This window comes from Brachypodium distachyon, chromosome 4, assembly GCF_000005505.3.
Source record: "Brachypodium distachyon strain Bd21 chromosome 4, Brachypodium_distachyon_v3.0, whole genome shotgun sequence".
In the NCBI taxonomy this organism is placed as follows: Eukaryota; Viridiplantae; Streptophyta; class Magnoliopsida; order Poales; family Poaceae; genus Brachypodium; species Brachypodium distachyon.
This window is the reverse complement of record NC_016134.3, coordinates 7,956,413-7,984,189: the sequence shown is the minus strand read 5'-3', so window position 1 is coordinate 7,984,189 and position 27,777 is coordinate 7,956,413. Positions and strand designations below refer to the sequence as shown.

Sequence of the window (27,777 nt, the reverse complement as noted above, 5' to 3'; positions counted from 1 at the left end):
TCCTTGTGAGAAGTCCACCATGAATAACCAGGCACAAATCCCCGCATGAGCAAGTGCATCTCGACATCCTCTGGCTCGTACAGCTTGCTGTTCTGACATCTCACACAGGGACAACACATCTTATCACCCCTTTCCTATGCACATCTTCCACGCCGGCATCGACAAAAGTCTTCAGCCGCTCTATCCACTCAACACGTAACCTGTCCTTGTACATCCAAGCACGGCCCATCGAGCTACAGGACAATTAAAAAAATAAACGAATCAGCTTGATCGACAAAAATGAAAAATTTCGGCATGACCTTTGCTAAAAAGTAGCATTTTGCACTACGAAATTCGATGCCTGCATCAAAACAAATTAACCTCACCCACATGAAAACCAACCACATCGGTACGACGGCCGGCATCACATCACATAAGAAATACACGGCACGAAGACCGGTGTCAACACACATTTAATATGCTTGGAACATGCACGTACACCGGTCCCGAGGTTAAGCTTAACCCTAGGGTAACCCCCAGGGGCTAAGCTCCCCCATAAGCAGCAGCGGCCATGGACTCCAGAGAGAGAGAGAGAGAGAGAGCTGCAGAGAGAGAGCTAGAGAGAGAGAGCTAGGGAGAGAGCTCATGGGAACAAATTAAAGCCATAGAGAGGGCAATCTGGGGGGAGGGCAGAGCTATGCTGTGGGGGAGCCACGGATAGAGCGGGGGCAGACCGGGGGAGCCATTAATGGTGATTTTGCCAAATTGGAGAAGAATAGGAGGAGGAAGAAGGGAGAGGAAGAGGGAGGATAAGCGAGGGAGAGCTACCTGCCGGCTGCCGCCATCAATTTTGGCAGGGCTCCGCCGACGCCAGTGAGGAGAAAGCTGCAGCTGGTCCAGACAGACGCGCGAGCTCGACCAGCTGGGGCTCGCACACAGTAGTTATTTATAGGAAGGTCACCAGTGGCGGGTGTAAGGATAAAACGCCACTGGTGACCTCCAGCGGCAGGCAGAAAAATAAACCGCCACTGGAGGTCTCAGCAGTGGCGGGTAACTTGAGACCCGCCACTGGAGATCGCCCACCTGTTTTCCCCGCTTTAGTCCCACCTCGCTAGTTTACATGAGTTCCGACCAACATATAAAGGATTCCGCCACCCCACTTACCGGTGGTTACTACTCGGTGCTCAGTGCGTTCCCCGTTCCAGTTGAGTACTAAACTAATGATCGGGCGGTGCTTAAGGGGTTCAGGGAAGGTCACTGAGACTGAGTAGTACCATCATGTATCGGGTGGTCTACCAGTGGCGGTTCTTTTGTTCGCCCGCCACTGGTGCTCTTGCGGTATGCAATTTTGAGGTTTAATCCCACCTCGGTTCTTTACGTACGGCCTTCCCAGCATTAAAAGGCTTCAGCTGCACCTCTTATCGATCGTTGATACCGAGTCGTCAGTGCCTTCCCATTCCGTTGGAGCCGCAGCGGTTGACGGAATATACTGACTACTGGGTATTGTGATCACTTATGGTGCAATGTCTGTGGCGGTTCTTTTGGACGCCCGCCATTGGTAGCTGTTAGGGTTTCCATGGGCAGCGCTAGTGGCGGTGGTTATCACCGCCACTGATGATGGACCACCAGTGGCGGTGACTTGTTTCGGGACAATAATCACCGCCACTGGTGGCCCTCGTGGATGCCTCGAGAGGCCTCCAGTGGTGGTGTGTTTTTTGGTCTGTTTTAACCGCCACTAGAGGGGGATCATGAATGGGGTTTCTACAGTAGCGAATAAACATTATTTTTTTGTGTGGTGCCAACAACAGTATTCAACATTTATAGCATGTTCTGAATTTTCTAATTTGACCATATGTACCTTGCGTCTTACTCCCTCCGATACATAATAAGTATTTCGGATTTTGTAATAACTTATCATAATAGCCTTTCTGATTTTAAAATTAGATGCCGCATAAACCATGTTTGGACTAACATGGATGGCGTGTAACACATTTGGAGTTTTGGACTAGACTAACATAGATGACCGTACACTACAAATACGTTTGACTAACAGAGGTGGTGCGTGAAAACCATGTTTCTGATTTTAAAAATAGCCATGCTCCGATGGCCTTAAACGATGGCAGACTTCTGCAGTGATTCGATTTATTTGTGCTGATTACGTGTACATATTTTAAAATATAGTAAATTACACAAAGACACATGTCTAGGACGCCTGTAACAAAAAAGCCACGAACCAGGTAATTTTAACTGATAAATCAAACACTAATGAGTAACAAAAAATCCAAAAATCACATAGTTAGCCAAGTAAGTGACTCAGGCCCACATGTCATACTCACAATCCATTTTTCTTGCTCAAGTCTGTTGGCCATCGGCTTGAGCCATGATCTGAGCCGACCCTCATCTTCAACCTCCGGACACCAACCATCCCTGCTCCTCCCGCAAGAAGATCCACAAATCCATGGGTCTCAAAAAAATTCTCCAAATCCATGCCTCACAGCCTCAGGTAACCTCCGGCCTCATCCATCCCCAAGTCCGGAATTGCAGCGGCTGCTGGGCGTGGGCGGCCGGAATTGCGGCGGCCGCTGGACGCGGCGCGCGGCGGTCGGAATGGCGGACGCGTTCATCTCTCTCTCTCTCTCTCTCTCTCTCTCTCTCTCTACGCGAGGCGAAGCTTCCCCGCCTCAGCCTGCGGCCTGTCCCTGCCGCCTCCGCGGACGCGCGCAGCCCGAGCCGCCGCGGGCTGCCCTTGCCGCCGCCTCCGCTGCCCCTGCACCTACCGTCGCCGCGGCCGCCTCCCCCTCCCACAGCCGGCCCCTCAACCTCTTCTTCCCCAACTCCGGCACCGGCCTAACTCCCCGAGCACTTCGTCTTCCCCGAGACCCCAAGCCCCTCTCCCCAAGCTACTATTAGTCGGCGAGGTCGAGTTCGCGCTCTCGTGTATCTCATGCACTGGGAGCTAGTCTCACCCACGAGCTAGTCGGCGAGGTCGAGCCCGCCATGAACGTCGACGAAACTGCTCTAGGCCCGCCTTCATGGCTGGGCTCGCAGCTCGGCTAAAGCCGATCGGTTAGAAGAATAGATCAAAAAGTAGACTCCTGAGTATGACGCGTGGGTCTGAGTCATTAACTTGGTGAAAACCTGTGATTTTCGGGGTTTTTTGTTACTTATTATTAGTCTGGAACTGGGGTATTAGTTTCGAAGCTTTGGGTTCGTGGTTTTTTGTTACAAGAGCCGCTATACATGTGTCTTTGTGTAGTTTACTCTTTAAAGTAATATTTCATTTTCCTGCCAAGCTTACTAACGCATGATATGTGTTCACTAGAATATTTTCCGCTTCCACATTGATCTGCTTGTAGTGCACTGACTTTATAGCAATCATGAAGGTAATCATTAGCAAGGAAGATGACGGGGCTGAGATCGTGCTCATTGCGATCCAGATATGCACGTTGTTGTAAACATTTTGTTTTGGTATGTATTGTGCTTTCATGAGAGTGTGGATTATAACATGTTTTCCTGGACAAGAAACAACAATGAGGACACCACCCTTATTGCTAATATAATTGTTCAGTTTTCTCGTTTGTTCTATTAAAAAGTTAACTGATGTCAAAGAGCAATTCTGCAGGTCCAATTCATAATTTTTCGCATGCATAAAATCTTGCATCACAGATGATGGGACTTGACATATGCACTGACATGGTAGCGGAAGATGCCATCAGAGGTATATCGGCCAGTGGAAAGAGAAGACTAACCACATGTAAGTTTCCTGTATATAGGATTATTCCATGATGCTTTTGTATCCCCTCAACTTTAGTCCTGTCCTGGTAGTGATTAGTTCCTTCAGAGAAGATTTAAGATTCACCAATTATAGTCCTATAACAGTGTATTGGTAGCTCCACACCATCATTTTAATCTACATAAAACTACGTTTCTTTTGTTACCTATTTACAGATGCAAACTCCATAATGTTATCTTCTTATTGTGAAATGTATATTCAATCAGCCTGCCTTTTACTAATTTCCCATTTTGTTTCAATCATATATCTACCGTAGTTTTCTTATTTTGTCTTGAACTTTGGAGCAGGCACTGGGGTATTGGGTATTGCAGCTCTGAAGGTGTCATGTCTTGGTGTTCTTGTTGTTTATTGCCAGCAAATTTCATGTGCTCATCGTTGGCTTCTGAATGCAGATGGGTGCTGCTCTATTCACTGGGACAGACATAGACCCTCAAGCTATAACCACTGCTCATGAGAACATGTTGCTGTCTGCGCAAAAAAAAGAAAGAGATAGAGAACATGTTGCTGAATGGTATGGATCCCAACAAAATGCTATACTTGGTTGATCTCTGTTTCAAAGATTTTCAAAATGTGGAGAGAGAATGAAGTTGGACTCTTACGAAAGAAAGTTTATTGGACAAGACGTAAAGGTTCAACTCAACTTCTGGAGGATTAACTCGGTCTTCAGATAAATTTCTTCAGTTCACTGCACTGAGCCAACACCCTTTTGATCTTATTGCGACAGTTCTTTCAACCACTAAAATATATACTCATTAGATGACAGTTAAACCACCATGAGCGGCCCAGTATTAAGTAAACCAAAGCACATGGCAAGCAAATATCGGCCATATCTCATCTTGTTTCCATGGCTGGGAAACTTATTGTGTGTTTTCTGTGGGTTTAAACACGCAGGTTCAGGATTTTCTTGAGGCTACAAAGGTGCTTAAATGGTTCAAGGAGAACTACACGATCGAGTATATCAGAAGATGTGCCATGAGTGTGACGCTAGGTGGCCGGACTGCCAGTTTTCATAGATACAAGCGTGTAAACTCTGACATATCTTGGTTTTGCATACCGATGCAATAAAGTGTTTGTTTTGTTTTTAGCAAGCAGAAAAATATTGATTTTATGCATACCGGAATTGTAGGTGAATGGGAAGCTGTTGTACGTATTCATTCCCTAGATGGAGGTAATTCTTGTTGAGGACCAGTTTGATTCAAAGGATTTCAGCAGGAAGTTTCTAAGAGTTGAATCTTTGAAATTGTTTTATGGATTGATTTGCATAGTTGTATTCTGCAAAAATCAACGATACAGTTTTTTGGTTGATTTATTTATGTGGTCTCATCGATCGAGCCCTCTTAGATGGCACCTTTAGGTGATCCCTTCGAAGGAGAGGAGTTTGTTGTTGTCTATAGTGATAGAGTAAGAAGTGTAGAAAAACTTTTAGTACCTCTGACTTTGTAACAATGAATATAATTGCTTATCTGTGTTCTCCAATTCGACAGGGTTCATTTGAGATCAGTAAAGGGAAGCAAGCCCAGGAAATGTTGATATTGAGCTTCGTTTGCATCCTGGTTTTAAAAGCTTCTTCGAACAGGTGCCGGCCCCTTTTCCCCTCCTGTATTTTCAAGTCTCTTCTCTAAAAATGTATCCCGTAGAATTTCTTAAAGTAGGCATTACTGTAACATGATTTACTTCAAAAATAGATCTAGCCAACCCCGGACGGACGGCTCCTATGCACGCGTCCCGTGTGCAGAGCAAACCCGGGCAAACTCACAAGACAAAGGGGGTCTGCTCTACCCCGGATGCACGCCAATGGCGCTTGATCCCTGTCTCCCTGATGGTGAATCAAATTTGCAACAAAACGGAGCGTACAACACGTCCGCGTACCGGACCAGGGCGTCCTGTCCGGGCTCCGAATGGCTCCTCTCCCCGGACTAGCTTGCTGCGCCTGGACCGGGCCACGGACGAAACTACAGGCGTCTAGCCGTCAACCCCGGACGGGTCCACCAGCGCCACTCCGGACGAGAACGGCGTGCACACGTCCAGCCGGCCGATCGAGCTTTACGCGGAGCACGGATGAGAGCTGTGAACCTGGAAGAGTCTCACTCGGCCCCGGATGGCAACAAGTAATCCCCGAATAGCAGTCAAGTCAATTTGCTATATTTGGGCTTGACAATGAAAAAGATATAAAATAGAGAATGCATCTAGAGTTTGACTCTGGATGCCACAAATCTGACGCGAGCCGCCAACTTGAGCTGCAGGTCTATTTGGGAGAAAGATTACTATGTTTCTGATTTTGCTGCAGTGATGCATTCTGCTCTAGGAGATAGAAAGATTAATTATTCGGGATGCAAATGATGATTAACGTAGGTCAAATTTCACTGTTTTTCATTAACTATGGGCTACAAAATACCGTGACTATGTTCTTTGTATGAAGATTTTTATGTGGACCAGAAATATGCTTTCAAGAAGACATTATAACATTCACTCAAGCCTTGCCTATGTTCTTTGTCACACTGCTGCTGAGGAAACTTTGGATCAATCTCTTTCTACGCTGCTCCTTCAGTAAAAGATGATGGCAACATGTTAAAATCCAGTGGCCAGATAATATCTCTTGCATTGATGCACTTCCTGGAATCAGAAAGAAGTTTAATAATCCATTATTCTTTGAACTGCTTTCTCTTACGGCCTGGAACATCTGTAAAGTCAGAAACAAGCTTATTTTTTAAGGACAAGGAGCTAGCTTTCAAACCTGGCTTGAGAAGTTTAAATCTGATCTGCTTTTGCTTGGTTTTAGGGTGCCTCAATTCCTGAATAATTGTCATGCAATTTTGATAGACCTTTTCTATATTAACAGGAACATGTCCTTGTTTGTAAATATGTAAATTAATAATAATAATAATAATAATAATAATAATAATAATAATAATACCTCGAACCTCTCCTATTGTTTTTTGTCAAAAAAAACGTCTTCTCAAGAGCCACCTTCCTAGCTATATTCATCCAATGTAGCAAGCTTTCATTGAATGCAAAAGAACATTATATCCCAAGTAATCACTCCTTTTCCCTTAGCTCTTGGAATCAGCCAGCCTTCATGCTAAAAATAGATCTAGCCAAAGCATTTGATCGTCAGGAATGGAACTTCATTGCTCAAGCGCTTGCTCGTAAAGGGCTGCATGGTCATTTCATCCAGCTCATACACAATTGCATTTCCACCCCTGTCTTCTCTGTTATTATCAATGGACAGACTCATGCAAAATTTACAGGTTCGAGGGGGATAAGAAAAGGTTGTCAGCTATCGCCGTACCTTTTGTCCTTTCCATTGATGAACTCTCTCTCTCTCTGCGGCAGGCTCTCCAAGACAATCATCTAGCAGGAATATCTCTGGGGCCGGAGTGTCCCCCCATTCACACTCTCTTCTTTTTGCAGATGACCTTCTGGTTTGTGGCCAAGCAAGCTTAGCAGAAATCCATACGATGAAAAACTTGTTGGACGACTTTTGGCACGCTTCGGGTCAAACTCCAAATTGAGCCAAGTCAGCCATCCTCTTCACCAGAAACGTGGATCAGGTTACAAAACAGGCCATAAAACAAATCTTCCCTGTGCAGGATCTCAACAAGGACACTACTCATCTTGGCCATCCTCTTCTGCTCCCTTCAAAGGATCGTTCTTCTGGTTATTCTTTTATCTTGGACAAATTTAAAACTAAACTCTCTGGTCTCAAAGCTAACAAACTTTCACATGCAGGGAGACTTACTCTTATTAACTCTGTTTTTGCCTCGATTCCCATCTATTATATGTCTAACATCCTGTTTACCAAGAAATTCCTTGTCAATCTCACTGCTATTATTAGGAAATTTTGGTGGACAGGTGTACAGGAAGGGAGTAATACTAATTTTCTTTGTCTAAAATCTTGGGAAGAAATTTGTCTGCCGGGAAAGAAAGGAGATCTTCGGATCAAAAATATTCAAGCCACCAATACTAGCCTCATCTGCTCTGATGCTTGGAGGCTAGCCCAGGAACCGAACAGCATGCTTGCCTTAGTCCTAAAAGCAAAATACCATCGAGGTACCACTATTTGGAAAGCAAGCAAGGCTGTGCCTAAATCTACTTTTTGGGCATCCATCCTCAAGGTATGGCATTTCATTGAAAGCTCTTGCTTCTATCAGATTGTGGAAGGCAATATTTCTATTTGGAGCACACCTTGGTGTAACATATGGAAAAATATTTATGATAATCTTGTTATCCAAAATCATGATTTCATTTATCCAGCGACAGTGAAGGATCTTTGGATTCCAGGAACTAAGATTTGGAATGCCAACCTTGTCCAAAATCTTTTCTCCTCTCAAGCTGCTACCATCATTCTCAATACCCCTACCCTACAGGCCCAAGGTAATGACATTGTTTGCTGAAGACACAATCCTTCAGGTATTTGTACTTCAAAGAGTGCTTACAGATTAGCAATTCAGGACTTCAGATCCAACAACACCACTCCTCCCATCCCATCCAACAACTAGATCTCTCTCTTCTCAATAACATATGGGCCACCAAAACTTCTCATTCCAAGAGTCCAACTCTTTGCTTGGAGGCTAATCAGAAAAGCCCTACCTACAGGTAAGAGAGAAGGCACTTATTCCAGGCATATAAGCAAACAATGTTGCAGATGTAGAGCTGTTGAAGATGAGCTTCATCTGTTTTTCTTCTGCCCTTTCTCTAAAGCTGCGTGGTTTGCAGCTCCTTGGTTCCTAAGAACATAAATTGTTGTGAGCTCCAATCCAAGCGTGGCAGCTACCATTAACATCGTCTTAACTTCTGGTCACCCTCTTGCTCAAACATCTTTACCTTTCTTTGGTGCCTCTGGAAGCCAGAAATGATTGTCTTTCCAATAGGAAGCCTTCCAAGCCTCAACGGGTTTTTAAAGCTGCTCAAGCTCTCATTAGCTGCACAAGCTTTGAGCTTGGGGACCATGCCTTCTTGATCTTCAACGGGATACAGTGCCACTTCAGGATTCACAGCAGGATTCTAATGACTTGGCTTTGATTTTCCTCTCCAGGTACACATGTCTACTCTAATGCAGCCTGGCAGCCTGGAAGTTGCCTCGAGACAATCCAGTTCCTTCTGAAGGTACACATGTCTGCGCTAATGCAGCCTGGCAGCCTGGAAGTTGCCTCGAGACAATCCAGTTCCTTCTGAAGTCAGTGCAGGGCTTGGAGTCTACATGGAGCACTTCTCTCAAGCTAGCAGGTTGAAAGTGCAGCTCTCCTCTACAGGCAGAAGCTTGGGCACTTCTTCTAGGAGAAAACTTCAGGCTCCTTCAATTTGGAAGAGGCTCCTTACTCTTAGACAATATCACCCTAGCTCAGGCAGCCAACCGAAGAAGCATCCAACATTCTCCACGACACTGGTCTATTAGACCTTCGCTTGCTGAAATTCACGGAACCCCTCCTACTTTTACTGTTAGATATGTCCCTAGAGATTGCAATGTTGTGGCTCACAATTTAGCTTCTAGCGTTAAACTCTCGTACCCTTGTAGCCCAGCAAAATTTGCTTGCATCAACTCTTCTCCCAGAGATGCTGTCTGTGTGCTTCTAATGAATAAATCTTTTCGCTTTAAAAAAAATACTAAAAGTGTATATTTTAAGATGCCGTGGCAACACACGGACACTATACACACTATACTAGATCCTAGAGTTTGATCAAATTTACAGAAAAACTACCAAAAATTACAACTCTAAGTTAGTTTAATTAAATTCCTCATCTTATATATCTTCATAGTATAGTTGTTTGAATATTGTAGATGGTACTACCTCCGATCCATAAAAGGTGTCGTCACTTGTGTTAACTTAGTACAAATGGCGACACTTCTTATTGATCGGATGAATAGATTTTTCAATAAACTTGGTCACACTTTAAGAAGTATGAAACCTCTTATATGGAACGGTTATTTGGAACTAACTTAGACACTTTGTCAATAATAATAAGATTACATGGAGAGAGACTGGGAGAGAGATTGAAGTAATAACCGTACATCTGGCTGCCATTTGCTATGATTCCAGACGTGCTGATCCTCGACTAACACTCAGAACATTTTGCAAATTGAAGTCCAATGATTGCCAGCTAAAGAACTGTGTTTAGTTGTCTCAATAGCTTTAGACTTCAGATTAGCAAGCACTGTAGCATACGCAGATTATTTATCACGTGTGAACGAGTGTCGACACAAGAGTTTTAGAAATCGAAGGTCAGAGATAGAGCTTGTTCAGGTCATCTTTAAATTTGGTCTTTAGCTGCTCCCTCTTGAGCTTAAGCGCAGCCGTCACAAGCCCAGATTCTGGAGTCCAAGGTTCAGCCAGCAAAATAATCTTTGCTGGCATTTCAAATTTCTCGAGCCTTGCTGCTTTAGCGGCCTGCACAGTTGGAACACAATGCATTAGATGGGGATCAAGATCTACAAAAGGGACAGGTGATTTTTCAAGAGTGCTCTTATGATCATAAAAAGTGACACAGATAATTGCTGACGACAACAAAGATGGCAAGGACCATATGCAGTATCTTCTCTTTCAACTGTACTTGAGTTTTTTAGGTAATTACTGCAATTCTGCAAAACTTGTTAGCACCTGAGGTCTTATTAGTGGGTGTAAGTTTAGGAGAAAAGGCCACAAACAGTGACCTGCTCATATCTCATATTTATACAGCCACTAAGGGCCTGATTACATGCTGCACTAAGAGCACTAATGCCCTGATTACATGCTGCACTAAGAGCACTAATGCCCTGAATATATGCTGTACTTAATGCACCAACTATAGGGGGAAAAACTATGTGCACTCTGCGACTGGTTGCCTAACAGTGGGCAATAAAAACGAGGCCTGGAGATTCTAACAGGCAGAAAAATACAGTCATTCACACAATTGTGTGGTAGGCTGAAGAAGTTGTTGGCTCAAGTTGGAAACAAACCTAGTGTAGTCCTATGATAATGTATGAAATACTCTATTTGTAATCAAATCTAACCTTTGATAGAGATTGCTGGACCTCCTTAACTGCTTGTCCATTTTGGCACAGCTCCTCAAATCTTTTGTAATTAATCCCTGAATTTTGAGCCCACTTCTCCAAAGCCTGGTGTGGTGGCACTACTAGTGCAACACAGTAACTATGAAATGGATCAGCATAGACCATGATGTTATCCACATAATTGCTTGTCTGTAGAGCTGATTCGACCTGGAGAGAGAGAGAGAGAGACTTCATTACATTTTAACAGGATACTCATAAACGAGCCACAATTTATAAACAAACCTTGCCAAGAGATACATATTCTCCATGCTGAAGTTTCACTATGTCCTTTTTCCTGTCAATGATCTCAACGCACCCATCAGGATGGAACTGACCAATATCTCCAGTGTAAAACCAACGTAATCCCCTCTCATCCACCTGCAGGACACATGAAACAATCATGGAGTGATAATATATACATTCAGTGACTGCAGATGTGCAGATAATGGAACTCACCTTGTACACCTCATTTGTTTTTTCTTCATTATTGAAATAACCTTTTGTTACACTGTAGCCGCCAATCACAACCTCTCCTCGAGGCATTGGTGAATCAGAAATTCTATAACCACCTTCTTCCCATGAGATAAGCTGCACCAGTTTGATAAGAGAGGTAACCAGAGTTAAATGTCTAGATATTGGAATGTTACACATTAGCATTGTTACCGGTGCACACCATATCGAGGTTGAGGCAGCTAGAAGTTTCAATAGTTAGGGGAAAAACATGAATTGAGCGCATTCTATAACATGCGAACCTGGAATTTTTTATTGAAAAAGTATGACCAATTGCGGCTAGAAAGAAGACAACAAAGACCCAAGTGAATCGTATTGCAGATTAAAGAGTTTAGATCTTGTTCTTTTGTGCAGGCCAATGCTGTGATCATGTCAGCTTTGGTTGAAACAATTCAGGGGAATTGTATACATATCACTAAAAAAACGAAAAACCATTTGGAAGGGTCTCCCAGGGTGTATCCAGGTGAACCTTGTTCCAAGTGTCCCAGCGTTGGGTTCATTCAATTAACATTCTTTGCATGAACATAAACTATGTTTTTTAGTAGCTACTACTCAGGAATACATCACTAAATCTTTATCTGTGGAGAACACAAACCTTGACATAGCAACACGGGAGGGGTGGACCAACACGCCCCACGCTTGTATCGTCCCATTCAGAGAAAGCAGCTCCAGCACAAGTCTCAGTCAATCCATAGCCTTGACCTACTGGGACACTGCAGCACCAATTGAGCAATGATAAGCACAGAAAACAAATATGTCACGCACTATCAAATCGAGGTTGCCAGTCTTAAAGAGCAAGAAAAATTGAGTGTTACAACATTGTCTGAATAATGTGCTTCAGCTTCTAAGCTTTCAATTGACAAACCTAGAGATAAAACATACCGATACTAATGATTTGCTAAGCTTGCAAATTCATGCTCCAACTACTAACAAGGGAGCTGTTCTTTTGAGTAATATCTCGGGAAACCTTAAGATGTATTTGTATCAACAAGCAAGCCGAATTGTACATGCGGTACGAATGACAATAATTTTGTTACATCCATCACTAACTTAGCAAAATAATAAACTGAAGACAAGCCAAATAGGACAAAAATTACCCCAAACATATATTTATGAATCTTTGTGTGTCACTTGATAGAGGCGCACCACCACAAAGAATAAATCTTATGCGCCCTCCAAGCATCAAACGTATTGGCTTGAAGATAATGCTATCCCATATAAGCCTCTCTGGTGCCCATGATCCAAACCAACTCCCTTCAATTGCTCCAAGATTTCGTTTGTACGCAACATCAAACAGCTTTTTTTTCATGCCGCCCTTCTCAGCAACCTGTAAGGAGAAAAAATTGAGCTGAGGCTTTTTTTTGTCATGCCGCCCTTCGCAGAAACCTTCTCAGGTGTCTGGTTTTATAGTTAGGAGGGTTAAGTGAGCAGCACATGGCCAAGACAGATCACTTAAGATAGAAGCACATGAATTTACAGTCCTGAAAAGATTGAACCTTCTTGAACACGGCGTCTCTTATGCGATCCAAAATTGCAGGAACTGAAATCATAAGAGTAGGTTTCAGTACAGAAACATCTCCTTTTGTCCCCTTCTTTATCTTATTTGATGTATCAGTCATAGTCAGAGCTGAGCCATATCCAATAGCAACACCAGAAGCTAACATGACAGTCTGGACAAACAAAACAACACAATGTCACCCACGGTATTCATAATTATTACGAATGATGCCCCTGGATTCCAAAAATATCACCTCTGCTGCTAGTTCAAAAACATGAGCCAATGGAAGGTATGCCAGATAAACATCTCCCGTGCCAAGTTTAGGAATGATTGTCCTGACTGCAGCAGTTGTGGCCACCATGTTGCCATGCGTAATCATTACACCCTATGTTCAAAAGAGAACACACTTAATTTAGTTTCAAAAAGAAAAGGACAAAATAACTGGGTATACCAAATGCGCTCAATATTAACATGGAGTAGTCAGTCATCGATCAGAATTTGTACCCGCGAGCTAGCAATGGGCAAGTTTACATACTGCAATGAGCGAATTTTCTCATGTATACTGAAATGTTGGGTCAATAGTGTAAGCGTTCCAATACAGATGTTGTTGTGGACTTGCAGGTATCAGCCACTATAATCAAATATGTAAAACAAACATGAAAGGTGGGAAAAGTTCATGTTACACCCCATAACTGTTGTTAAAACAGGAAAAACAGAACCTCAACCATTTCACCCCAGGTTTTCTCTAACATGATTTAACTCCAGGTTTTCCCTAACGCAACACCTACATGTACGTATTTCTATAGGGTTTCATATCCATAGAAATATGTACATTTTTTTCTTTGTTTTTGTGTTTCCTATCATTTTCCACAAATTTCTGTTTGGGTTTCATATCTAGCCTACCCAAACTTGCTTGGGACAAAAGGGAAGGCTTTGAACAAACAAACGAAAAACACCTACATGTACATGTTTCGGACAAGAAACCTCATTTTGGAGAACATGGCAACTGATATGAAAAAAGGAATTGTGAAACACACAAATTATCTTTGTTCACTTTTCATCTCCATCCCCTCATCTTCTCCAGGTCTGACATATCCGCTGCCAACCGGCAGGCCAGTGGCGCAGGCTGAATGCATAAGGCAGACTGGATCCTCCTGCTCATGGTGGGTAGCCACAAAAGGCACATTAATTGTAGTTTTTGGTGTGAAGGCAGTTGTTAACAGTGGCAGCATCCACAACATTTTCAGCATAGCCACGGGGGCCTGATTACCATCTTCGCTCAATATAGGAGGCCCTTTGCGCAAAAAGGGCTTGCCTGTAATTTCTTATTTCTACAAGGTCTTAAAGTAACAGTTGCATTGTAATAACTTTTGATAGTACCAGCCTCAGAAAAGAACACAGACGATAAGGCAGAGCATGTCTTGGCAACTCCAAGTTGGTGTTTGCTTTACGCTCTGACCAAGGTAGGACAGCAAATTTGCTCTCGCCGAGTGTATTTTTTTTTTTCCTTTTGACAGATATGAGCAAACTTGCCTGGCACAGCTAGTTTTCTTAATTTTTACCAAAGCCTTTCCTATAAGTGGGTGTGCAATTTAGCTTGTGTAAGATCCAAACGCTCCCAAAGTAGTGGGTGTAGTTCATTCATTTACGACGCCAATGAAGTAACCCAAGATTCGTAACACAAAGAATGAAAAATAACACAAAAGCCAAAGGATGCAAAAGGACTTAATAGTCTAGAATTATGGTTCCTCACTGCCAACGCGCACGGTCCAGGCATAACTGTCGGCCTACATATCTCCACACACAAACACAACTGGCAAGTAGTACATGCTCCCCAATGAAACAGAGAAGTGAGAATGCAGAGGAGGAACAAGATGAGGAGGTAGACAGAGGGGGAAGAAGGTAAGAGAAGGACGAACATGTTGGCCTTGCATACCGTAAACAATAAAGTGGTGACTCATTGTGTGGCGGACAGTTGGCAGCACATTGCATTCAAGTCAGTCAAAACTTCTTTGTAGTATGCAGAGCAGAGAAAAGTGGACAGTTTTAACACATGACAGACCAGGTTTTGTAGTTGAGGATGGAAATCCAAACTTAGATGAATAATTGAGGCAGCGCAAAGTAGAATTTTCCACAATAAAACTGTACTAGAAATTCCAAACCTTTCACAGTGGTACGCAGCAGTGCAGTTGAGCTTGCACAAGTCTAACCAGCGGAATTAAGTTAATCAGTATGTCCAGTTTTAAGATATGGCACACAAGGAACAAAATAATATATTAATTGGTACTCCCTCCATTTCACAAAGGTTGGCGTATTTTGTTTCGTTAAGTCAAGGCTTTGACTAATGAAAACTCTATTGATATGTGTTTTTTCATACATGAAATTTATATCAATGAATTCGTCTTTAAAAGTTCTTGTTAATGATCATGGTTTCGTATCATATAACTTGCATATTAATAGAGTAATTTTTGGTCAAAGGTTTGTCTTAACGAAACAAAATACGCCAACCTTTGTGAAATGGAGGGAGTATCACATTAGCTCTTCATGGAACACAAACGGAAAAATCAGACATATTCTCAACCAACTTTCACTTGGATCATTTGGTCCTCTGACATTTAGAAAGGCCTAATTGGTCCATTGTTTTTGTTTCTTTCTGTCGATTTTAGTTGATTATTTGATGTGCATGAGCTAGATTAATTGTTCAGTATGACATCTCGATTTATAAGTCCTGCCTGATGTTCCAGAATAAGTGAGTGGCTGTGTGCGTGCGACTGAAAACATAATAAAACAACAATAACCAGATTTACGAAGAGAAAGTATAGCACAGCAGAATGAATCATTCTATAGGAGACACTCCGGTTTTGTTTCACCTCTTTGGAACAAAATGGAAATAACTGGCTGTAAGCATGGTTGTGAATGTTTTCCTTAAATGTGGAAAGCATCAAAGCAACAGTTGGAAAACCAAAAAAAGTAGATCTAACCTTTCTATTAGTATCATCATTTTATAGCACCCCAATCTATTTCTCTTTGGTCTCTATTCAATTGGCAAATGAATACACAAGAAAGTAAAATATCTTCAAGCAGAAATGTACCTTGGGCAGACCTGTACTCCCACTTGTATACATAATAACTGCAGTATCACTGCTTGATGGTAATCTTGGATCTGTATGAGATGTTTTGCCCAACTCCTCAACCGCATGGAAAGATAATGTTGTCAAGTGTTTCAGTTGGTTAAGTGTGTCAGCCTCAACAGGTTCATCCTCAATATAGATAACATGCCTAACACTCTGCAACTTCGAACTGACTGAAGGCAGCTTCTTAAGTTGCTTAGAATCACAAATCAGAGTTGAAACCTGTGTCTGAAATTCAACATAAGAAAACACCTCAGATGTAGAAGCACCAGTTGTACTAGTAATTGGTAACTGATACGGTAAACAGTTCTACCATGGATTTCATCAATAACTAGTAGGATAGTTTAGGATAAACATAAGTATTAAACGCGAAGAAAGGTAAACCGCAGTTGCTATGGACATCGAGATTGTATGGATTAGTGAGGATAATCTAGGCAGACAAAAGTGCTAAACAGGGACCAAGGTAACCCACAGTTGATATGTGCAGATACCACAAGTACGGAGTTTGAGTTCCGTCCACCAACTGATTCAGCTAAAGGTTAAGTATGGAGTTTGAGTTCCGGCCACCAACTCAACTAAAAGCTTAAGCTGTTAAGAAATGTGGCAACATTCTCATGCTTCAACGACAGACATATCTCAAGCTAACGATTTTAAGTTTAGAAAGTCAGAATAGGATTCATTCTTAAGAGGATACGCATACAACGATGATGACATAACAACTGCACAACAATGGACCCACGTCAACGTACCTCATTTAGTGAATGCACCAGTGCATCCTCGCCAAGAGATGCATAGATGGTTACAACAGTTAAATTTTGTCGAAAGCATCCCTGGCAAAAAAAAAATCAGTATTAAAATACATCTCCATTAACTTCTAGGACAATGCTACAACATAATATGATCACCTGGGCAGCAATGATCCACTCAGCTCTTGTATCAGAAAAGATAGCAGCTCGACTATCTGGTTGGTGGCCCATCTTGATGAGACCAGAGGCGAAGTTACATGCACGATTAAATGCTTCTGCATAGGAATTCCATTCATATTCACCTAGATGCAATTTCTCAAACTTCCTTCCATCATCAGCTTCTATAAATTCGCTGCTAACCAGATTCCTTGAACCAAGACAACGGTGCTGAGGGTACTTTTTGCTAGCCATCTCGAACAGAGCTGCTACTGTGGTTGCACCCTCCCATGGAACTTGAATTAAAGAGGAAAACCTACTATTTCGCATGGCAAGGCCTGCCTCACCACCCACATCAGCTTGCACTGCTCTCTTCTTCACCTTCTTGTTCAACATTGAAGAAAGCAAGATAGGAATAACCATGGCAAGTACAAGAGCACCAATAACTCCATGTATACCATATTCTTTCACCAGTGGCACATCACTTGTGGCCAATCTTTCTAGTATGGACATGTTTGTATTCTCTCCAGTAGTCTTTTTCATGACCTTATGCTATATCTGGAACATTGACTGTAGCGCTTCACAAATTTCACTACATAGAATCAAACATATCAACAAATCATGTTAATATGTTTGCAGAGAAGATACAATTTGATATACTCAACTGGATACATAGCTGCCTCGAGTAGAAGGAAAGAATACAAACAAACGTGACTGTAGAAAGGGAAAATGATCACAGAATAAAGTATCACAATAGCCTCTATGTATCATAATAGAAAGAAATTTTGAACAATGGGTAATGTTTTTGGAACAAGAAAATTGGCCTTCCTCTTATCAAACTAACCAGTGGTATACTTTAATCTGTCAAGAATCAGTGCAGCACATATATAACCAGTAAGAGATTAATTGGAACGCGCAGGGGAAACGAAAGGAGCTACAACTCCTTGCCTTACATATTGAATCCACAGTCCACACTGTCCGCATGTTGATATGTTCAGCTTTTAGTGCAGGCAATTAATATGTAAACACATCTAACGGCACATCCGCCCATCAAACCTTGGGTCAAATAAACTGTAGGACTATTCAGGGGTGGCTAGACGGTGAGCAGCGAGACTGTGGCAGCAATTTTTTTCTTATAATCTATTCCACTGTTATTATGACAAAGCAAGAACCATCCTTGTGAAATAATGTTATTAGCAATTTTGGATTCTTCAATCATTTTTTCATTTCTCATATGTTTGTCAGTTAAAAGTCCAACAGCAATATTATTCATCTCTCCGGCCGGAATTACTTGTCGAAATATTACATGTATCTAGACGCTTTTTAAACATAGATACATCCATATATGCGCAAATTTAAGACAAGTAATATGGGTCGGAGGGAGTACTTGTTGACATTTACAATGTGAAAAGATAATCTCACGTTATCTTTCAGAAAGTACAATAGTTCTTCTAAGATTTGTTCTGTAGTGGCACATTTCTCAAGAATCAACACATAAACATTACAAGCTGACTTGTATGAGTAACATCAAATAGAAGAACAAGTCAAAACAGACATGGAAGCTTTCCAGCTTGCTTCAAGACAAAGCAACCAAGTTTTCTCCTCAAAAAGAAAAAGCCAACCAAGTTGACCATATTACTGCAACAGGGAGGTAAGTGGATCATATCCAAAAATCTGTTTAACCTGTTAATGAAAAGATCAGTAAAATTGGTGGCAATAATGGTTTCGATAAATATACCATTTCGCTCTGATTTGTGTGAAGGCCCTTTAGAGATGCAATGGAATACGGAGTCATGGTTACCACGGCAAATGGTAACTGGAATGGGAGAACCATTTATATATTAAAAGGCATAAGTTGATGTCAACTAGGGACACAAGGTGAAAACCGATATCCACCTTCAGAAGATTAGAGCATTAACGTTCTAATTGTTCAATCTGTAGTTAGTCATGGCAATGGTGTCGGCTCGAATGGTTTGTTCGGAGCAGATCTTGAGGCAGGCTTGGTTGGCTTTGGTTCAGATGGATGAAAAAAACCGAGTTGGACTGACCGGTATTAGCACAATGAGGTTTGGAGCAGTGCGGTTTGGTTTCCGCCCACAGCAATTGAATTGGGCTTAACCCATGGGTTTCACCCCGTCGAAGGCACTGCCCCGTAACCTGCATGACCCTGACACACGACCCGGAACCTCGTCATCGCGACAGGGAGTCCTAGGTAGGGTTGCACTCGCCGCCACCTGCCTCCTCCAGCGCTCCGCCGCCAGCGTCCTCGGCTGCACGCGGATCTCCCGGACGCGCCTTCCTCTGCATATCTCACCGCCTCGTCGCCAACTGTGCCCAGCTCCCTGCCATCATGCCATCATCTTCCTCCTGATCTGCTCACCGCCGGTGTCCCCCCAGGTTCTCATCCGCCCACCAGACTCCACCACGATTTCCTCTTCCTCCATCTCAATCTGATGGCAGACGTCGCGGCGTGGTTGAATTGAACCCATGGAATGGAAGGAGAGGAGAGGGAGGTCGAGGAGGGGGGGGGGGGGGGGGGGGGGGGGGGGGGGGGGGGGGGGGCTCACGGCTCACCTGGGATGACGAATCGAGGAGCGAGGACGGCCGATTGCTTGTGCCGCCTGCCTGCGTCCGTCCGGATCTGCTGCGCCCGCTCGTTCCCTAGCTTCCACCGCAGCCCCTCTCCTCTCGCTGCAGCTTTCAGGAAGGAAGGAAGGAATGATCTCCTCGGTTTTTCAGCCTTTGGTTGGGTTGCTTCGCCGGCCGGCTTCTGGAAAGAAAGATCGAAAGCAGCCGGGGACAAATTGCCGAGGCGTGTGGGCCGTCGTGGTTGCTAGTGGGAACACGTGTGCATCTTCTTTGTGCAACGTGGCGTGACTCGCGAATTTACCGGGTGCTTAGCTGGTTGTGTAAATTAATTAAAAAACCGCGTTCTTATAATAATAAGTCCTAACTTTGTTTGGTTGGATTTATCCTGTCAAGTTAGACATCTACAACTTCAAATTAGCATGTCATTACATATATTTTGATAGCATATTTATTTGATAATGTAGATATTAGTAGTTTTTTTATAAACCTGGTTAAACTGTATAAAAATTGACTTACGACAAAGTTATGTATTCTTATAGTCTGGAATGTGAAAACGTTTTATAATTTTGGTGTTGAAATTTTTTAACCACTAATTTATTGAGCAATCAAATGTTTTTGAGGGTCCATGGCATTGGAGTGTACGTTGGAGCTCAGTACATTAGACAAAGAGTACTCTTAGACAAATAGTGTTTGGTATTCAGAAATATCAATTCTAGCCTCTAAAAGAAGTAAAATTTTGTGTGGGAAGCTCAACTACATGGTCCACGAAAGTTGAGCTATACCACCCATATTTTGGTCCCCCACTATTACAAAACGGTGGCTTCTTGTCTCAAACCCATTTTTTGCAAATTTGTCCCTCAAATCTTTTGTTTTGAATTTCATCACTCAACTATCAATATCAGGGTAAATACTGTCCACTCACAAGACATGTCAGATGAATTGTTCGCGTCATTGCCACGTCAGCGTATGATGTGGCTATTTTTCACAGACCTCACCATTTCATCCCGTGAAAATCCATGCCATCATCGAGTAGGTGCTACATCAAGTCAAATCTAATTTTGACTATCCTAAGTCAGCATATTAGCTAAATTGGTGCTAAGTTTTTTTTTTAAAAGTTAGATGATGATTAACTTTTTTTGGTGAGCCCATGTACATTCTTACCGGTTGTGTAGTTTATTTTTCTTATCAATATTGACCAAAGATTTCCAAGCAATAAAAATATCTGCTAGTTTTTCGCTCAAAGCAAACCTACAATATGGACTCGAATCATTTTATGTGTATTCTTCGGGTTTCGGTCGGCTTTCGTGTTTATTCGTGCGGTTTCAGCTCTGGTTCTCATCTTTGCCGATGGTTGTTGCTTTGGTGCGGTGGTTTTTTGGAGCGTTAACACAACGACTACCCCACCGTCTACTGCCACAATCTTTATTTTGACAAGCTCTGCACATCACAGGTGATAGAGGAGCAAGGACGGTGGTTTGTCTTTGGCTCGTTCTAGTGCTAGTTGCCATCGTTCGAAGGTATAAGAATCTATTTGTAATTTTTGCTACTTTCAGAGTTTTTTGTACTGGTGTGGATGATTATTAATAGATCGGTGTTGTTCTAAAAAAAATCGCAATCCCCTTGGCCGCTCCGGGCTTCGGCCCTCGCCATTCACGGATTCACCCAGATAGGGTAAAATGCACGTGTGGTCCCTTAACTTGAGAAGCATTTGCTATTTGGTCCTCGAACTTAGGTTTTGGACGTTTTCAGGAACTAAGGTACCTTAAGGCCCCATTTCAAACGCACGATAGGAAAAACACAGGAATAGAAAAAATGCAGGAATTGGCATGACATGCATGTGAAAACCCACAGGGATTGAAAACATAGGTTTGAAGTAGAAAAATTGTTTGGAACGCAAGAACATAAATTATAGAAATTGACAACATGGTCTAGAGTAAACACTAGTAATAGACAAATACTAGACAAGCGCCCCGTGCATTTGCGCAGCTAGACGAACTATAGATATAAGGATTAATCCACCACGATCAATATGTATGAACACGATAGCTTTTTTCCTCTTGTTTTAGTAATCGTGTGTATACTTGGTGCGTCGCTGGCGACAACACGGTGCGCGAAGGGTTATCTTCTAATCCGGACCGTCAATTAACTAAGGGCCGAGATCTGCCCGTGCTCTCTCTTCCCTCTCTCCCTCTGACAGATAGGGCCCACCTGTCAGGGTCGTCTTCCTTGCTGATACAGACGACACATCAATCGACCAGAAGCCCCCGCTCCGACCCCTGCCACAAAATCAAACCTTCGAACAAAAGAAGAACTCGCCGGATCTACGGAATGGACAACAAATCGCCATGTTGCTGCTAGTGCGCAACTTTCCCCCTCTCCTGACCTTGTTGGGACTTTATGCCCGCTTCGCTTGGCTTTCCCTCATTTGTTTACTGCTACTTGCCTCCGCACCGAATCATCTCCCTCCTCGCGCGCTGCCCCGCCAAGTAATCATCTCCCACGTCTGCTGCGCTTGTGCCTTGTGGTGTAGTCCAGGGGAGTGCCTACGCACCGGCCTTGATCAAGGCGCTATCATGACGGATTTGTTTGTGTTTAGTATTTCATACTAGCACGTAGCCCAGCTCTGCATGCCACGCGTCCTCCATCGGGGACATGGACAGCGCGCCCACTGGGCGGCCATCGCCGTCGCCGGAGACGAGGCAGATGGCGTGGAACCAGGGGTGCAGGAGCATGGTGTCCTTTAGGAAGGCGAGCAGGGGCTCCGTGGAGTTGTAGGGCTCCCAGCGACAGGGCGCGGTCACCATCGGGACCGACGCCCACGCCATCATCGCGTCCACGTCGGCCAGGGTGAACGGCCGGAGGGTCACCTCCGCGGCCGGCTTCGTGGGCTGCGCTCTTCCTCCTTGGGCTAGCTCCATTTTCTGGCTGCGGCCGTCGACCCCGTGCTCCCTGCGGCCCTCCTCTCGCTCCCCCCAAATCGCCATGGCTCCGTCTGCAGGATGTGGCCAACGAGGAGAAGAAGGTGCTCGCCATGGCCGCGAACGCTGGGGATACGGCCAGAGCAGCGGCGCCACCCTGTTTCTTAGCCGCTCCCTTTCCTAAACCCTAGCATGCCGGGTGGCTCATGGAGGGTTGAACCCAAGACTGTAAGGGGAATCTGAGCTTTGTGTGGTTTGAGGAGGAAGACGACCCTAACAGGTGGTCCTCATCTGTCAGAGGGAGAGAGGGAAGAGAGAGCGCGGGCAGATCTCAGCCGTTGGTTAATGAACCGTCCGGATTAGAAGATACCCCTTCGCGTGCGTATAGATGTATAAAGCCACTTAACGTACTTCCTCAGACCAGAATTAACAAGTAATATGGGTCGGAGGAGGGAGTACTTTAGTTCCGAAAACGTTCAAAACCTAAGTTTCTTGGACCAAATAGCAAATTCTCCGGGTGTGCATTTTGCTCCGGCGTTGTACGCCGCGCAGCAGCTGCAAGACGGACACCGCGAACTGAACTGAAGCAACCACGCCCTGACGCCCCCCGCCCTATCCTGCTAATCGCACGGCTCTTGGGCGCCATGTCACCGTCTTCTTCGTCGTCGTTCAAGCCCAACCCTCTGTCGCTGAGCGTGCCGGACCCCGCTCTCGACCGCTGGCTCCGCGACTCCGGCTACCTCGACGTCCTCGACTCCTCCGCGCCCGCACCCTCCTCCGCCGCCCCCGCCACCAGCAGAACCTCCTCGCCCTTCGCCGCCCCCGCCTCGGCCTCCTCAGGCGCCGCCGCCGACTTCCTCGCCTTCGCCCGGACCCTAGCCTCGCTCCTCGCGCTCAACCCCTTCGCGCGCCTCTCCACCGCCGACCTCGCCGTGCCCACCCCCTCCTGGTCCCTCGCCTTCCTCGGCCCTCCCGGTGCCGCCTCCTACTCCTGGCCCCCGACCCCCACCCAGGCCCGGCTCCGCGTCCAGGAGAACGTCCGCCGCTACGCCCGCAACTACGCCGCGCTCTCCATCGTCGTCTTCGCCTGCTGCCTGTATAATCCTCCTCCTTCGTTATTACTTCCCTATTTGTGTCTGTGTCCGTTGTGTTAAAAAGCGACTGCGAAACAATCTGCCCCATGTGCTAGCGACTGAACGAACCAAGATGGAGGCCATATTTTCCTGGGATGCAGACATGTGCGACCGCTATGGAGAAGGATGGGGTCATGGGGCTAGGAGATACCCGGGAATTTTATGGTTAGCTGCTATGGTCCTCTGAAGATCCTCTCAACAATTTTCAGGATGAAGGAACCGACTACATCTCTGTGCATTGCTTATCTGCTGGAATGCGTGAAATAAAAAACAAACACTGGGGAGAGAGGATTTGTGTGGATCATGTGGCGCAGCGAATTACATGGCAGGCCATGGGCTTCAGGAGGTTTTTTGGAAGTGATAAGAAAGAGAAGGAAGAGGTTGAGGTGAAGTGGGAGTGTCCGATGGACGATGTGCTGAAGATTAACGTTAATGCAATCATGCAAGCTTTGATGTGGCGACAAGAACAGGAGGTTGGGTTTTTGTGGTAAGAGACCGTCAGGGAGGGGTGCAGTAGGCTCGGGAGCATGGCGTCTAAACCACATGCAGGACCCATTGCATGGTGAGGCTGAGGCGTGTATTCAGGCCTTGATGATGGCACAGTGACGGGGCATGACAAAAGTTCAGGTCGAGACAGATTCTCTCCTCTTGGTTCAAGCTGTCAATAGCCATCATGGTATTTCTCCAAACAGCGTCCTTTTCAGGGAGATTAAAGCGTTGATGTTTTTAAACTTTTCATTTTCTAGTTTATTCTATTGTAAGTGTTCTTGTAATTGAGTTGTGGATGCCCTTGCGGCAGCTAATGTGAAAATGGAGCACGAGCCCCAAGCCGTATGGCAGGGTGGTGTCCCTACTTTCGCACAAGACCTTGTTGCGAGCGATCTTGCTTGGCACGTTCAGTATTGGAAGCTCCTTTCCATCTAAAAAACTGCTGCCATCTGTGCAGGTACCGGATGCCTATGGCACTCCTGGGGATGTTGGCAAGCCTCGCGGTGTGGGAGAGTGTGCGGTACTGCCGGGAGCGGTGGGGGCTCGCCACACGAGCACCTGGGGTTGGACAGGCTCTTCTGCACTGTGCTCAAATTGGTGAGTTTTGGGTTTAAAATGATGTTTCTGCAAAAACATTGCTGGTGGAATGTGGAAATGAACAACTAGTGGATTTTCATTGCAGCAGCCTTGCTGGTCCATAGTTTGAAAAAAGTTTGGCAGTGAAGAAATATGGAATCCATTTATCGATATTCTTTTGTCCCAATAAGTATATATCTTGAACAAAACAATGTAAATGTTCTGGAAGGTTCAGTGACTTAAATTGTTAAAAGGCTAGTTTTAGCATTAATAGCTAGACATAAAGCAAGTCAAGGTGATACCTGCCTCTGATCTTTGTTTTTAAGATGACAGAATTCATAGACTAACGCGCAGCTATTTTCTAATGATGTTTCTGACATGTTGTTTCTTTGTTAATTGTTCAGTAACTTCATTTTAGATGCTCTAAGCCAGAAAATAATGGGCATCTAAATGCTCTGAGCAAGAAAACTCTGAAGAAAGTTATTTTTTTCAATGAATTTTTCATATTCTTGAATGTGCCAGAACACACTTGCTCTTACTGTATATTTATTTCTTCTTTTGCACTGTTCATTCCATGGGCCATGTCTACGACTGAGCTTATACCTTCTTGAACAGCAGCAATCCGTAACAAAATTAACTACAAGGTTTACGATTTAGTACGATGAAACACACAGTATGATATGCTTGTAAACCCTATGATGGCAGGAATTGCAGGAAACAGCCCACAGCTTAATAAACAAGTTTTGCTTGATCTTGTATACTCGAACTCTAGGTGAGTAATTAATCTTTCTCCTAGCTCATCAAAGCACAAGGTGCATATCCATGGCTCCCTGTGAAGAACCAACTGAAAATAAATTCATCTTAAAAATTCCTTGTGCAACGGTACAATAACCAAGTTTTTACATAAGCCACATACACAAATCTTAAGGCCTACTCACACTAGAACTCAGACTAAATAATCTGTCCTTTCACACCTTGAGGAATCTAATGTGATATGATTTTTTCTAATTCAGCCTAGAAAGTTCCAAACCAAATTCATCATGAGGTTCGGATGTGATCCAAGTCATGTAGACATTTTTGTAATTAAGCCTCGAAGGTTCCAAACCAAATTCCATTTGTCCTCACTAACAGTTCCTTCTCATGTGTGCATGCGCATTCCTGACCTCAAGTACACATTGTTATACTCCCTCCATTCCATATTAATTGGCGCGGACGCCAATTAATATGGAACGGAGGGAGTATACTTTACGTGGATACAAAACTGCATGGTCTGTTTGATGTGGTCTTACCGTCTTAGGGAATGCACTTAAACTTGTTCAGATAGGCATCTTCTCTACATGCAATGCTTAAATCAAACAAGACGGACAACACATTGCAGATTGCCAAAGTTAACTTGAATGCTTTTGTTCTGTTTTGCTTCACTTGCATCCTTCATTTCTACTCATCCAATTTAATCATTGAAGTCGATGAGATTTTGCATCTTGCTCTGATCCCTCAATTTATCTCTTAGACATCTCTTCCTATGCATATGCTTTGTGAACTAACTAAAAATTATGTCAGTTGGAGTCTGATTGGAATAGGTTGATCTAGATGTTGATTCAATGCAGAAATGTTGCAAGAAACTACCTTGTTTTTCCTCTTGTGGATATTTAGTCCTAAACCATTTGTCATTTATGAATAACATAATAAAATAAGAGAGATTCATTTCTATAAGATTGACACAGTTACTTCTGGTGCAAGATTTCACAAACAAACAGCTTCAAGACTCATATTTTTTCTTGAGATTTCAGCACACTGAAACTAATTATCTCAAAAGCACATAATCCCTTGTTGACACATTCGGTTCGCCATGAATTATCCTTGTGCTAAATCAGGATTTGGATGAACTAAAAGTTAGCTACCTTGGTAGGACAGTGCCAAATTACCAATTTCCTTTTCATTTCGAATTTCTTACAAGTAGTTTGGTAATTATTACTGTCTTCTTTTTTTGTTTCGAATGGCATACCAGTTGTTCGGTACTTTGTCTCTTTAAGTATCTAATTGTTTTGTTCCTCTACAGCCACTGCAATACTGCTGTATGTATGCAACTTGCAGTTTACTCTTGTATATGCCATTGGCTTGAGTTACACAGGTGATAACCCTTATCCTCTTCCATTTGGTTTCTTCTGATACTTCTAGGTAGTGTTTGGTTGAGATCATGAAGTGGAATGTAATGGAATGTTTCCAAAAGCTAAGATGATTCTTGTGTTTGGTTCTTAAAACATGGAGAAGTGAAATGGAACCATATGGTTCCTCAAAAGAGAATATTCCCTCAATATGCCTAATCATCTCATTCCTCAAAATAGAACCATATAGTAATTCTGCGTTCTATGTTTTGCAGTCATGATGTTGCATGCTTCTCTTCGGAAGTTGACTCCCTCAAGCCTATCTGATCCAGTGAATAAGGATAGGAGGGCACAGCCAAGACGAAGCTAGTCGCTGTTGGAGGTAGGCTGGAAATTGCAGTTACATTGCAATGCCATAGGACAGACGAATCACTACTCGGAAAAGTACTTCTACACCCAAGATTATTATGCTCTGACCTACACCCTTCAATTGTAGCATTGGTTTTATGCCAAAAGAAATGGAGTACACCTATTTTGCAGATCACAAAAACAAGGCACCACAAGCAGAACGGAATGCCGGGATTATGTGTATGATGCTAGGTCTGTAATATTACTAATATCAAATTCTGGCACTGGCGCCACTGGAGGTTAAGAGAGCCTCATTAAAGAATTTTGGAGGTTGCTGAATATTCATGATGTTTAGCCATGCATCATGTTAAGTTTCCATCTGCTCAGCTTTTAGTCTGTACTCCCTCCGTTTCATATTAAGTGACTCAAATTTGTCCAAATATGGATGTATGTATGTCTAAAAAGCGTCTAGATACATGTAATAAAAAGTCACTTAATATGGGATGGAGTGAGTATGAAATTCTAATGCCATCAGAAATGGGATATTTATGGTTGTGTCTTTACAATTAAAGTAATTAGGGCATTCTCATGAAAGGATTCTCATGTGGCTGCCCGAATTTTCCAGCAGATCAGCAGATCATGTTTGCCACTTTGCGTTCACTCAGATGCTGGGGGTATAGCTGCTGCGGCCGGTACAGTCCATCCATACATTCATGAGAGGGACAGATATCACATATGCAAGTCGAAGCCACAGCCGCAGCCTTGACCACACATCTGCG

The 27,777-nt window shown here is 43.6% G+C and overlaps 4 protein-coding genes across 21 annotated transcripts; 2 read left to right on the top strand and 2 right to left on the bottom strand.

Annotated features, from left to right (window-relative positions):
• The first annotated feature begins 2,327 nt into the window (after positions 1 to 2,327).
• LOC104584413 (ribosomal protein L11 methyltransferase) lies at positions 2,328 to 9,326 on the top strand. 17 transcript variants are annotated; one of them, XR_002960441.1, is made up of 10 exons: positions 2,328 to 2,482; positions 3,363 to 3,447; positions 3,602 to 3,733; positions 4,165 to 4,401; positions 4,664 to 4,795; positions 4,899 to 5,173; positions 5,257 to 5,348; positions 5,458 to 7,887; positions 8,027 to 8,146; positions 8,808 to 9,326. XR_002960441.1 is itself a non-coding variant. In XM_010239037.3 (5 exons), exons 2-5 carry the CDS (start codon positions 3,646 to 3,648, stop codon positions 4,746 to 4,748), a joined length of 324 nt encoding a protein of 107 aa, XP_010237339.1. In that variant the 5' UTR covers positions 2,348 to 3,447; positions 3,602 to 3,645; the 3' UTR covers positions 4,749 to 4,860. The 17 variants fall into 17 exon arrangements, 1 of the variants encoding a protein (XP_010237339.1); XR_002960433.1 differs by having other exon boundaries at positions 2,329 to 2,482; positions 4,165 to 4,283; XR_732124.3 differs by having other exon boundaries at positions 2,345 to 3,447; positions 4,165 to 4,283; positions 4,899 to 4,940; positions 5,114 to 5,173.
• A 296-nt stretch (positions 9,327 to 9,622) lies between these two features.
• LOC100828025 (long chain acyl-CoA synthetase 8) lies at positions 9,623 to 19,625 on the bottom strand. The gene is made up of 12 exons (XM_010239036.3): positions 19,415 to 19,625; positions 16,844 to 17,432; positions 16,688 to 16,768; positions 15,900 to 16,166; positions 13,061 to 13,192; positions 12,806 to 12,979; positions 12,407 to 12,636; positions 11,905 to 12,022; positions 11,256 to 11,387; positions 11,043 to 11,177; positions 10,761 to 10,967; positions 9,623 to 10,158 (listed from the first exon to the last, which is right to left on the bottom strand). The coding sequence occupies exons 2-12, from the start codon at positions 17,381 to 17,383 to the stop codon at positions 9,994 to 9,996; spliced, it is 2,181 nt and encodes a 726-aa protein (XP_010237338.1). The 5' UTR covers positions 17,384 to 17,432; positions 19,415 to 19,625; the 3' UTR covers positions 9,623 to 9,993.
• A 2,404-nt stretch (positions 19,626 to 22,029) lies between these two features.
• LOC104584878 lies at positions 22,030 to 22,413 on the bottom strand. Its single transcript, XM_010240661.1, has one exon. The coding sequence runs from the start codon at positions 22,411 to 22,413 to the stop codon at positions 22,030 to 22,032; it is 384 nt and encodes a 127-aa protein (XP_010238963.1).
• Positions 22,414 to 22,857: 444 nt separating this feature from the next.
• Positions 22,858 to 27,551, top strand: LOC104584412 (PRA1 family protein H). 2 transcript variants are annotated; one of them, XM_024463350.1, is made up of 5 exons: positions 22,858 to 23,443; positions 24,427 to 24,566; positions 25,251 to 25,317; positions 26,605 to 26,676; positions 26,926 to 27,551. In XM_024463350.1, the coding sequence occupies exons 1-5, from the start codon at positions 22,992 to 22,994 to the stop codon at positions 26,975 to 26,977; spliced, it is 783 nt and encodes a 260-aa protein (XP_024319118.1). In that variant the 5' UTR covers positions 22,858 to 22,991; the 3' UTR covers positions 26,978 to 27,551. The 2 variants fall into 2 exon arrangements, with proteins under 2 accessions (XP_024319118.1, XP_010237337.1); XM_010239035.3 differs by lacking the exon at positions 25,251 to 25,317 and having other exon boundaries at positions 22,864 to 23,443.
• The last annotated feature ends 226 nt before the right edge of the window (positions 27,552 to 27,777 follow it).

Bases quoted from the DNA above. Each gene is read 5' to 3' on its own strand.
- LOC104584878 (XM_010240661.1), bottom strand. From the start codon at position 22,413: ATGGCGATTTGGGGGGAGCGAGAGGAGGGCCGCAGGGAGCACGGGGTC.
- LOC104584413 (XM_010239037.3), top strand. From the start codon at position 3,646: ATGATGGGACTTGACATATGCACTGACATGGTAGCGGAAGATGCCATC. The intron at 3,734-4,059 runs GTAAGTTTCCTG...ACTTTGGAGCAG, and splicing joins AAAGAGAAGACTAACCACAT to GCACTGGGGTATTGGGTATT. The intron at 4,284-4,663 runs GTATGGATCCCA...TTAAACACGCAG, and splicing joins AGAGAACATGTTGCTGAATG to GTTCAGGATTTTCTTGAGGC.
- LOC100828025 (XM_010239036.3), bottom strand. From the start codon at position 17,383: ATGAAAAAGACTACTGGAGAGAATACAAACATGTCCATACTAGAAAGA. The intron at 11,388-11,904 runs GTTTGTGTTCTC...AAACTGGTGCAG, and splicing joins TCCCGTGTTGCTATGTCAAG to CTTATCTCATGGGAAGAAGG. The intron at 10,968-11,042 runs GTTTGTTTATAA...CTCTCTCTCCAG, and splicing joins AATATGTATCTCTTGGCAAG to GTCGAATCAGCTCTACAGAC.
- LOC104584412 (XM_024463350.1), top strand. From the start codon at position 22,992: ATGTCACCGTCTTCTTCGTCGTCGTTCAAGCCCAACCCTCTGTCGCTG. The intron at 24,567-25,250 runs GTGAGTTTTGGG...CTATGATGGCAG, and splicing joins TCTGCACTGTGCTCAAATTG to GAATTGCAGGAAACAGCCCA. The intron at 26,677-26,925 runs GTGATAACCCTT...TATGTTTTGCAG, and splicing joins CATTGGCTTGAGTTACACAG to TCATGATGTTGCATGCTTCT.